The following is an 11,648-nucleotide window of genomic DNA, read 5'->3' as shown; positions in this document are numbered from 1 at the left end:
AAACATCTAGTCGAAGCACATAGTATTGTTGAAAATATAATTAAATAAATTAAAATATATGATCTCTTTAATAATTTAAATTTTTAGAATTAGAGATTATCATACACACTTCAATAATATTATTAGAGCAGAACTCATTTTGGGTTTGAGTCTACTAGCATTATCAAAATATTACTCTAATAAGTTATTAATAAAGTGTTCTAGCTATTGACATATTGAGTATATAATGAAGTAAATTATAAAGTATGCTAATATTTTTACAAAATTGAAAAGATTATTGAAAAATTAGAGATCGAGCTTGTTGATCTACCGACAAATCTTTAGTCTTAGTTCAAATTTTAGAAGTCAAGGATATACAAAAAGCTTAACAAAAACACATGACAAATACAAGGTAATGGAGTCAAAAATCTTTCTTAAAGATCTCACATGTAACATGTTGTTAATTAAAGATCACTTGTGTTGTTCATTCTCTTGTGATTGGAAATCCTCCTTTATAACAACCCCATCTTCATGTAATTAGGTGAAGCATTTAATATATAGTTTACATAATTACATAATTAATTTGATCATAACAGAATTCATATACATATAATACATGCAATAAATAAGAATAAGAGAATTCTAGGACATGTCCCATGTGTTTGTGCAGGATTCCTACCACCCTTTCATATCTTTGTTTTAGATTTTCAGCATGGCTTAGTAAATGGCACTCCTTGCCTTTGTAATTTATTACTTTTGCTATGCTACTTTTTTTATCCCCTAAAATAAATTGTACAATTTTTGTCATCTTTCTAACCTTGTCCTATCTAGCCTTTCTAAAAGGTTTTTCTGATGTGGGATTCATAAGGTGTAGTGTACAACCTTCTTTTTAAAGGCTTGCTCTCCGTCATGGACGTCACATACATGCACACCCTGGGACTCACGTCCTCTCTAAGGTTTTCTCTATCACAGTACTGAGGAAGAGTCATGCTCTTATACCATTTGTAATGTCTTGAATCAACTGTTAAGCTATTATTTATTTTGGGTCTAGGTCAGCAAAAATTTATTTCTTGAGTTTTAACCCAAAATATGTCACAAATAGTTAATTATGAACCCATTCTTGTAAGATTCCTAACTTTCTTCTCCTATTTCAATATGTAAAATTCATTTGTACTTTGAAGTTCGTTCAATTCACACGGGCAGGATGATTGAGGTGCGTGCTTCAACATCTAAGTTTCAGGAACCTATAGGCGTCACAATACTGCATCATTTGCAAATATCTGAGCAACTACAACTTTTGTCACCCTGCTAACCTTGTTTTATTTATAACTCTTTTTAAGCTACTCTATTTTTTGCGTTAACGTGATAATATTATAAATATATGTACTAGGCAAAATTACAAATTAGGAAGAGCATTAGTATTCTGTGGTAGTTTAGTGATGTCTACCACATGATTACAAATCACAATTTGTCTTTCAAAAAGTAATTCTTATAATATGGAGTACGTTATTTGCAAACACCAAAAGAACTACAAATTTTGTCATCTTGCTAACATTGTCCTATTAGCCCTTTCAAAGTTGGAAAAACTGGTTCACTGGCACATGTATTTGTTTTCTTGCTTCTAATAAAGTTGTTGTTCAACACTTTTAGGAAATTATACATGAATACTCCTTGATCAAAATTGGAGGGCAATTCTTCATTTAGCTCAATAATAATAAGTTTGAACATAGAAAAGAATATGCAATGAAGTCAAAGGATGTCAGAATTTTGGATGTGAGATAAGCTAGTTTTTTTTTTGTCTAATATGAAGAAAAAAAAACACAAAAAGTAACGGCCTCTCCTACTTTAACATGCTTGTATCTCATTTTTGTGCTCATCTTTAACTTGGCCATGACTCATGCCATGGTAGCTTTAGTAACGGAATCATAATTTTCATTAAGGAAATTCAGAATAACAAGAAGTAAATATATGAACAAGTTGATCAAAGGGAGTTTAACATCTACCATATAAAGTATAAACATAAAAAAAAATATTTTCGTCAGAGGGGGTTTAGATGATCAGATCCTGGCTTCGCTCCTACCAACATCGTAGAGGTATGCATTCCTTTTGGAATATCTAATAAAATTATAATGATACAGAGAAAATTAGCATGACCTTATATATCTATATATAAGGAATTATAGGGATGAAATGCACGCACGATAATTTACTGGTTCATGAAAACTCAATAATCTTAGAAACTTGTAAAACTTTAAGATAAATAGTTCATGATCTGCATGGTAAAACCGACATAAAGAATAGTGAAAACAGAAGTACAGACATGATTTGTAGTGTAATTGACGTTTTGTTGACACCATAATGGACTTCTTTTTTTAAAATGTGAGGCCATAATAACTATATGAGAGCCCATTTGGATTCTTTTCCTTTCATACATATGATAAAAATAATCAAAATTTATATATCTCAAAAATTTAGAACGGAGCTAGAGCTTTAGTTATATTATAGATTCAATAATTTACTTAATGTATACAAATATTTATTCAAAACCTAGTAATTTGCCTTTTCTAAAATTTGAATTCACCTCTAATAATATATGGCTATATTTTTAAGGGTGATTGCACTTTTAATTCTTCCATTATTAATAAACTCTCATTGTAGTCCTTATAATATTAAGCTAAGTAGTTTTATAAGATATGTGTTTTTCTCCCTTTATATTAGAAAGATATGATATAATACTTAAATCATTTTTAGAACTACTTGTGCTATCATCAAATAGGAAATAACGATATAAATTCAATATTATACATCAATAATTGAATGACTCAAAATCTAGGTCACTGGTCAATTAATTAAAAGTTAAATATACCTAATCAGAAATGATGAGGACCAAAATCAAAATTGTAACTTACCTAACAGAACTTATCAGACAAAGATAAGAGGAAATAAAAGATTATGAGTACCAACTATTGCACTAGTGGGAGTTCTTCACCCTTAATTAGAGGTTTTGGTTCGAGCCTTGGGTATGGAAAAATTCCTGTTAGGAGCGCCACCTTTGAATGGGTGTGATCCAAATTTAGTTGAAGCTTCAATGTGGGCTCCGAACACCGGAAGAGAAATTAAAAAATAAATATAGATTATGAGTAGCCTAACATATAAACATATGGGACCCTAAAAGAGAATGGGAGTTTGGGACCTCAAAGGAGAAGAATTTATGATTATGGGGAGACAAAGCAGCATGGCCATACTGCCATTGTCACCCAACACTCCATGACATGGGGGTCCCAATCAATACATGACACGTGGCATCTAGTCCCATGTGTCCTAGACATGTGAAAATTATAAACAATGGATTGAGGTCTGAGGATATGAAGTTTATGAATTTAAAACTATGTACGTACTTCATATATAAAGAAATGGATTTTATGGAGAATTATTCGACCCCAAAAGTTAGGTTATCATGAGAACATAATTATTCAAGTCCATATAAAGAGATCACTCATCTTATTAATCATTGATGTGAGACTTTTTCATTCTTCAACAGACTGACTTTAAAAAAAAAAGAGTGATACATAAATTGGCCTATGAAGGAAGTAATAGATTTCATATAACAAATATCGGTATTGAAATGTGTGACCACTTCATCTAATATATAGTTTTTTTATTCGATTATATGTATATTAACACGTCCTCTCACATGCAGCCAGGTTCTTTTTCATGAGTTAAATACGTAAAAGTTCATTTTGATAATAGATGTTGAAACTCGAACTCACTCTTCTATTTGTTCATATATCATATGAACATTAATTTCATCCAAAAGCATAAGTTGTTAGAGTGATTAGTGATTATATATTTTTATTTATGTAAAGCGCGCTTAGATCAAAATTACTAAATTCAACTGATCATAGAGGAAAAGATACATCATGTCAATATGTCATGCTCTCCGGCTCCTCCTTTCTCTAACTGATGACAATTTTAGTGGATCAAATGAAATCTCCATTGGAAAGACCTTTAATTTGATGTTTTGGCATATTGTTATTTGGGAAAACATTAGTATTAATTCTTGTATACCTTAACAAACTATCATGAATATGATGTGTTACTACAAGTGTTTTTTCCTGTTTGTGCCAACTTATGTTGACATTAGCCTTTCTTGTTTTGCCTTAGAAATCTCATTATTAGTCCTTTTTTGAGTCTATATATGTATGTTTTGGGATGAAAATCCTTTTGATGAATTAACCTTACTCCAAACCGATATATTATTGGTCAACAAGTAAAGTATATTAGGACGCTTGGAGAAACATGTCAACCCACTATTCATTAATTGATCGATATATATACGTATAATTATGTATGAACATTAGCTAAAATATTTCGATGATAATTAAATAGTTAATGGACGTGTGTGTGTTAATAACATGGTGAATTTTGTGATATGTTTTTAAACTTTGATTATTCATATTCGTATACGTATTTAAGTTGACAAAAGTTGGCATAAACCTTCTCTGTTTATTTTATGTTATTATACCTAAGAAATTTCACTATATACCAAGTGCTAATTAAGAGGAGCCATAGGATCTTGTCATTTACTATATAACATTGGATATTGTTGTGGAAATTTTGGTGAGTTTCGAAATTATGTTTTCCTACTGGCTAGGCAGTAGGCATGACACTACTAGAAGCAGATATTTTTCCCATCACCACGAATTAATAAAACAATCGTGTTATAAAATATGATTTTTTCAATCATTTTTACCAAATATTTTTAATGAAAAAGGCATGGCGAAAAACAGATTCTCACTGAAATACTGGAAAGCTTTCTAATTTTTCTATATGAAAACACATACTCCTACTTCGTCTTTTTCTCACCTATTTAATTAAAATATCTAGAATAACCACTAGACATTTTTCAACGACGATTTTTTAATAGTGTGAACATTGGCTGATCTATGTGGAGGGGTATATGGTGTTAGAATAGTTTGCTGTATCAGAATAATTTTTTAAAAAAGCTTTTTTTACCACTCACCCCTAATCAATTTTCTTTCTTTTATGAATGAACATATTTTACCCGTATTATCTATTTAACTATCCACTTTTAAATGGATAAATATGAGTATTGTTCATTTTTATCTATTTTTAAATGAGTTGGGTACCCAATCCATTTAAAATGGGTAAATATGAGTGGATACCCATATAAATTACCATTCTGCCACCTCTAATCATAGGAAATGAATTGTTCTCCCACATTGGTGGTGAACGGCTTCTTTGGGGACTTAAAAAGATAGTCGATTTTTCATGCCTCTATTCTCTGTTACTTTTTCTTTCATATGATTCTATGCTCTTCTCTTTAGATCACGTATAAATTTGATTATTTTTGTTTTAATTAAGTAGAAAAAAAATATGAACGTTAGAGAAAGTAGTGTACCATGCTTGGGTTGTGCTTTCACATACAAATATCTATTTTTGCAAGATTTTACCAATACGAAAGGTGTGGACATGACCTTTACAACAAAAACTTTCCGTTAATTTGCTAGTCGTAGCCCATAAGCTCATTTTCCATTGCCAAATAGATATTCTAGTTTTAGTGGTGATTTTCCCACTATCTGTCGTGGAGTTACCTAATACTTGTTATTGATAGACAGAGTTACCTGATACTTATTGTTGGGTAAGAGGTGATAGGTATTTCATGGAATTAGTCGACAGTCGCGCAAACTAGTTTGAATACCATAGTTACTCAAAGAAAAGATGCTCTAGTTTAAGGACAAAATGGTAGGCCTTGATGCTCCCTTTGAAAAAATCTTCCCTCTTAAGTCAACATCTTCGACCACTTTGTCTATAAACTCAAATATATTTCGCAATCTCCCAAGCTATATGACATTTCCCTCAGGATTTGTTTTCATCATTAACTAAATTTGAATAGTATGACCGATAAAGGCGACTAAATCCGAATTCACGCCGAAAAGTCCTAAGAAGATAAAGCGCAACAATAGTAAGCACAAATTCAAATAGAATGTTGAAATAGGAAAGCAATCAAGAATGAAATTAGGCACCTCAGTGTTGCCCTTTTATAAAATAGCAAATGATTCGGACAGAGACACAATCTTTAAGGAGGTCAAATCCGACTGATTATTAACATCGTAAGTCAGCAGATTGCAACACTTGTGCTCTTGAACTATACATAAACAAATGCTATACATAATTTTTACCGGTATAATCTTAAAGATTTTGGAAGCAGTGGAAGATATTAGCAGGGCGGAGAAGTCACAGGACGATAAACAGGGGAAATATAAGCAAATGAATGGATGTCAAAGCTACAGTTCGCTGAGTCCCCCGAATGTGTTTTCTCCACTGTAGGTAACATAGAGGAAACCATCATCATCCTTCTTCTCATCGTAGATTGCAGACATGATTGCCCCTGCGAAACCAAACACAGTCAGCTCACTTCATAGTAAAAGAGAGAACTGCTCTCCAAATTGCTATGCCAGCTTCCAAAAAAACAGATATTAGTAGTAAAGAAACACCTGTTGGCGGTAGCACATTGTCAATAAATATGAATATTGCCTTTTCTGCACTCAATTTGATTCTTTTACGAATGACATAGACAAATTGCCCAACTGTCAAGTCAGCTGGCACAAGATACCTGTAATTTTGCCAATCAGGAAAACATGAATCAAGTTTTTGCAATAACGATAGAAAGAAGGGTCATGCTTATTGTGGCGTCCCTCGTTGGCAGGAAAAAACAGATGTACTAAGGAGAAAGAAAAGGGTGATATTTGTAAATTTGACACGTACAGCCTACAAGAAACGACAATATTTTTCTCTAACATATTGCATGAATGACACCAATTATCACCTAAATTAAGCTAATGTTCGGGACAAAATAGCAAGAAGCAATGAGCAAGTTAAGGAAAATGTCAATTGCCAATCTGAAGGGGCACCAATTGAAAAGGGACACGAGAAATGACGGAATAAGGGAGAAACATTTTCTGAGAGGTAATATGTTTCTCCCTTGGCTGTAGCACAACCGAACATAGATATAAGTAAAACAAAAAATTAACTTGAAGGTTGGTCAGTCCTTACTCCTTACTTTTTCTTATCGATGTTAGGAATATCACTTTTTTCAGCCTTTTCAACTATCACCTGCATATTACAGAAATACTGTGAAAAAGGAGCACAACAGAATTCTGGATGGATTGGCACATAATACCAAATAAAACAAATACTAAGGAGAAATTCTTGAGTGAAAATTGGACAGCACCCTCTTTGGACTCATATCCAGTTTGAGTTTAAACAAGACTCAACTATGACAATCATATAATTGGCACATAATATCAAAGCTTACAATTGGACAATACCCTCTTGGCCATTATCCAATTTGATTTGAGACAATTGTCAACTGTGACGAGGATAAATAATATTCTGCTATGAACAAATTTTGAAGTATTGTTCAGACTTCAGTGAGTATTCATGTAGCCCGATTAAAGCTGCTTGGGATAGAGGTGTGGTTGCAGTTGTTATTATTCCTTGATCCACATAAAATGCTCATATTATATACGTCTACACGTGATTCCAACATCTCCAGGGATCAGAATCTAAGCAATTGTGTTAAGGCATCAGTAAGTGATTAACATGCTTTTTCTATTAGCTTAAATTTGACTTACTGGTTTCGACGTTGTTCATCAATACTTAAAACTACATTATAGTTTACATCATATCAAATCTACGTACTTTTGTCATCAAAACTTTGACTAAATAAGCTTACTACTTCGACCTCTGCGAATCTTTCATCTCTTACTTTTGAAGTTTAGGTCTTGCCGAATGATCAACTCAAATGTACCTATTGTCATTCTTTCTACCTTCAAATCGTTGGGGAACACATCCAACTACCAAAGAACTCATCTGCAGTAAGATATCTCTACCCCATTCACCTCTAAAAAACTATCATACCCGTTTCAGTACACAAGAGAGCCTGTTGGGCTTCCAGACTGAGAGAAACAGAGTGGGATGGCCTTTGGACAAGGAAAAACCAAACTAAGATTCTGACTTAATTGTCAACTTGATATAGATGAAACCACCGGTGACATTGGAATTGTAGAACTAGGAGATCAGGAAAACAGAATTGATAGTACCAAGAGACATGGCAACAAGAATGTGTTATTACCTTTGTTGTTTTATTCAGACTCGGAAAGCATGTTAGGTGCCTTCAATAATTTCACGGTGTATTATCCTTTTCTATTGTGCATGCAAGTCTCGGATGAATATGGGAACTTACGTTGCCAATAAAGAGGAAACTCATTCATCTTCATCAAAACTCCAGAGTCTGTTCATTCTCTGCCCTGAGGCTCCCAGTTGGTCTGTGAGTTAGTTGTGGTATTAGGCGTCCAGTGGAACTATTTGGGTTCTCTTCCCGGTCACCACGTGAGAACACCTATATTTCTTTCTTATGTAATTGAGATGGTATTTGAATAACTAGATACAGAAAATTCAGATTCTATGGCAATTTCCATTTGGTAGTGAAACAAGGAAATTTCAATGCAATCACATTATAACACCTCTTATCCCTCGTATCAGTCACTACCTTTTGAGAATAGTAAATAACAGAGAACTGCAAGTAAGAGGCAAGAAGAGGAAAGTCTGGAATTCTGAAAGCTCAACTATATAACTTCCAAATTTATACCGGTTAAATCCAAATTTGTTTAAAAGATAATCTCACCACAGACAACTTGGCATTGTACCAATGCCAATGACTCGAAGTCTATTCAGAATGTAGAGATATGACACCTACGCCCAACTCAACTTCAAAAGTTAGCTCAAAAGGGGAGGATTGAGCAAATCCATATAAGCAAACCGCTAGTTTGTTCCCCAACCAACGTGGGACTCTAACCACTCTAACAGCCCCTTCATGCCCAGGAACAACTGGAGTGTGGACTGGGACATGTAAAGATATGATAGTTCGGCCCATGAGAATTTCCCAAGTCTATATAAGCAAATCACCAATCCGTTCCCTGACCAACGTGGAGCTCTAACCCTCTCAAACACAGAAAAACACCAAAAAACAAACATATGCAGTTTATACTACAAGGCAATAGTTCAAATTTCATAATGCTTTTGTCAATAAAATCAATAAATCACATTATTCACATTGAAACTACCAGCTACCACAGAAAATTAAAATCCATCGACATAAACTTTGTTCTCACCGGAATCCTATCTGCGTATTTTTCCCTGATCCTAGCAGCCTCAGCACGCCTCTTCTCTGAAGGATCATCCAAAACAACAGAATCAAAACAATCACCAACACCCACAATTCTTTTCACAAAAAGAAAATCATAACACAACAGAAACTACAAAAGGCTAAAAAGCAAGAATCCAAACAAACCAAGATCATGTTCTTGCTTGAATGAGCTCTTAGCCATTTTTCCTGAATCAAACAATCAAATAAGCAGAATTATTGACTTAATTAACACATCATCCACAACCCAAATAACCCCAATTGCTTTACAGAACAATCAACTAATTCTACCAACACAAACACAAAACTTCAAAGTAATCATCTTTTGACCTAAACTGATACAAACTTAATCAAACCCACAAAGAACTTTTAATTTTGCTGCTTCTAGAACAACCCCATCAAGAAAATATTCATCAAAAACATATAACAGAAATAACCCAATTGATAAAGCTTGAATCTTTAACTATTAGAAGTAAAATAAACATCAAAAAATTATATAATACCGATTAAAAGGAGTAAAGAACCAACCTTTTTGTGAAAATATGATGGTCAATGGAGAGAAAAAAAGATAAAGAATGAAGGTTGAGTAATTGATGAATTTGCTTTTGCTTTGATTTAGGACTCTTTTATGTATAAAATAATCATTATCCAAAACTCTTTTTACTTTTTAGACTATACTTTAAACACGCAACTGACGCAAGAATTGGTAGACGTGGGCTTCAAGAAGAAGAAGAAAAAAAGTCTAATTAAATTGAAGATTATTTCTTTCTATCCATTTGTATATTTGACTTTTGAGTAAATTTCATGACTTTGAGTTTTATTTGATATTATTTTGATTTATATAATATTTGAATAAAGTTATATTATTGTTGTAATGTTACATAAATTTATGAATATAATATTTGAACAAAGTTATACTATTGTAATGTCACATATTAGTGGTTTAAAGGATAAATTTAAAATGATATTATTAAAGATATAATAAATAAAAAAAATTATGATTGCTGGATAGTTCAACGGTTAAGGGTGTTTGAAATGGTGATTCAATTCTTTTTTCAGCTATTTTATCTCGAAATGATGGTTGAGTTGATGCAATAGGGGTATCTCATAAAGGTAATCAGAGATCAAATCACATTGAATCTTTTTTCACTCGGTTGAATTTGGTGCAACGAGTGTGGTATTTCAAAAAGAGGTGTTAGGAGATGTCCCCACGTAGTTCCTTTTTCGGTTAAACTCATTGGAAAGGATTTGCTTATTGCAAGCTATTGCATATGAGAGGATTTATCCTGTGCGTATTCAAAGATTAGTGATTGTGGTTTTCCAAGAAGGAAAAAGTAATAACGCATTTGTCACGATCCGAGTCTACACCCTGAACGTGGCCGGCACTCAAGAACTATTTATGGTCCCCAAGCGAACCCTCATCCTGGCTAACTACAAGCGGAAGACTAACTTAAGCATGCAAAAGCTTAAAACTGAAATAAAAGTTCATAAAACTTAAATACAAAACTTTAACTCAAATGAACAACTTAGAATAAAAATAATATATTCGACTTGTCATAAACTAGGCAACTTAAGTCTTTAAAACATTTAATAAAATAAATGAATAATACAGACCTCTCAACTATATTGACTATTTATGAAGCCTCTAACTGTAAAAGATTGAAGTCGGGACAAGACCCACAACATCCTGACTAAACTGAAAAGTAAATGAAATCCTCCGAAAACAAGGAGGCTCACCATAGCTAACTCAAACTTCCGGATGTATCAACGAAGCTCCAGTTGATGATCCTGAATACATGTGTTTGCATCATGAGAAGATGCAGGCCAAATGGCTCAGTATGTGGAATGTACGAGCATGTAAGAGGAATTCTAAAGCATAAACATAAGCTTGAACTTTGATAAAAAGGAAACATACTTACCTCTTCTCGAACTTACCCAACTCAAGGAATACTCAAGGATACTCAAAACTACTCAAACTTACTCAACTCAAAAGTACTCAAGGATAAGATACTCAACTCAGATATTAGATACTCAACTCAAAGATATGATATTCGACTCTGGGTACTCAACTCAATATAAAGCAACAATATACATACAATATATGGAAACCTTTATAAAACAGAAAAAAACAACTTAGTTCGTTAAAGAAAATGCAATAACAAACTCAACTTTACTTATATATTAGAGTAATATAGTTTCTATGGGAGATTCTTTAACCGACAACCACCACTATGAGCCTAAGTGGTGATACATCATCTTGCCCACGCTAGCAGAATTGTCCTATACTTTGTCGTTATATAGAATGCTTAACTTAGTGGATCCACTAGTCTATGCTAAAAGCATCTTAAGGATTCATCTAAAAAGTATGATCATTTACTACCCATGATGGCTACATTGTTTATGGAGACTTGAGTTAATATGAACTCGCATCCCCGTAACG

At 33.0% G+C, this 11,648-nt stretch overlaps 1 protein-coding gene across 2 annotated transcripts; it reads right to left on the bottom strand.

Moving 5' to 3' along the window:
* Positions 1-6,022: 6,022 nt before the first annotated feature.
* LOC125842380 (autophagy-related protein 8f) lies at positions 6,023-9,867 on the bottom strand. Of its 2 annotated transcripts, none has more exons than XM_049521665.1 (6): positions 9,740-9,867; positions 9,356-9,399; positions 9,177-9,232; positions 7,064-7,116; positions 6,498-6,616; positions 6,023-6,391 (listed from the first exon to the last, which is right to left on the bottom strand). In XM_049521665.1, the coding sequence occupies exons 2-6, from the start codon at positions 9,390-9,392 to the stop codon at positions 6,288-6,290; spliced, it is 369 nt and encodes a 122-aa protein (XP_049377622.1). In that variant the 5' UTR covers positions 9,393-9,399; positions 9,740-9,867; the 3' UTR covers positions 6,023-6,287. The 2 variants fall into 2 exon arrangements, with proteins under 2 accessions (XP_049377622.1, XP_049377621.1); XM_049521664.1 differs by having other exon boundaries at positions 9,356-9,397; positions 9,737-9,866.
* Positions 9,868-11,648: the final 1,781 nt, after the last annotated feature.

Source organism: Solanum stenotomum, chromosome 10 (assembly GCF_019186545.1).
Source record: "Solanum stenotomum isolate F172 chromosome 10, ASM1918654v1, whole genome shotgun sequence".
Classification (NCBI taxonomy): Eukaryota; Viridiplantae; Streptophyta; class Magnoliopsida; order Solanales; family Solanaceae; genus Solanum; species Solanum stenotomum.
The sequence above is the reverse complement of the archived record's forward strand: the minus strand, read 5'-3'. Positions and strand labels throughout refer to the sequence as shown.

What these genes read in the sequence shown, in the direction of transcription:
- LOC125842380 (XM_049521665.1), bottom strand. Translation starts at nt 9,392, where the DNA reads ATGGCTAAGAGCTCATTCAAGCAAGAACATGATCTTG. An exon ending in CAAGCAAGAACATGATCTTG is followed by an intron (nt 9,233 to 9,355) that starts GTTTGTTTGGAT and finishes ATGATCCTTCAG; the next exon opens with AGAAGAGGCGTGCTGAGGCT. An exon ending in CCTAACATCGATAAGAAAAA is followed by an intron (nt 6,617 to 7,063) that starts GTAAGGAGTAAG and finishes GCAAAATTACAG; the next exon opens with GTATCTTGTGCCAGCTGACT.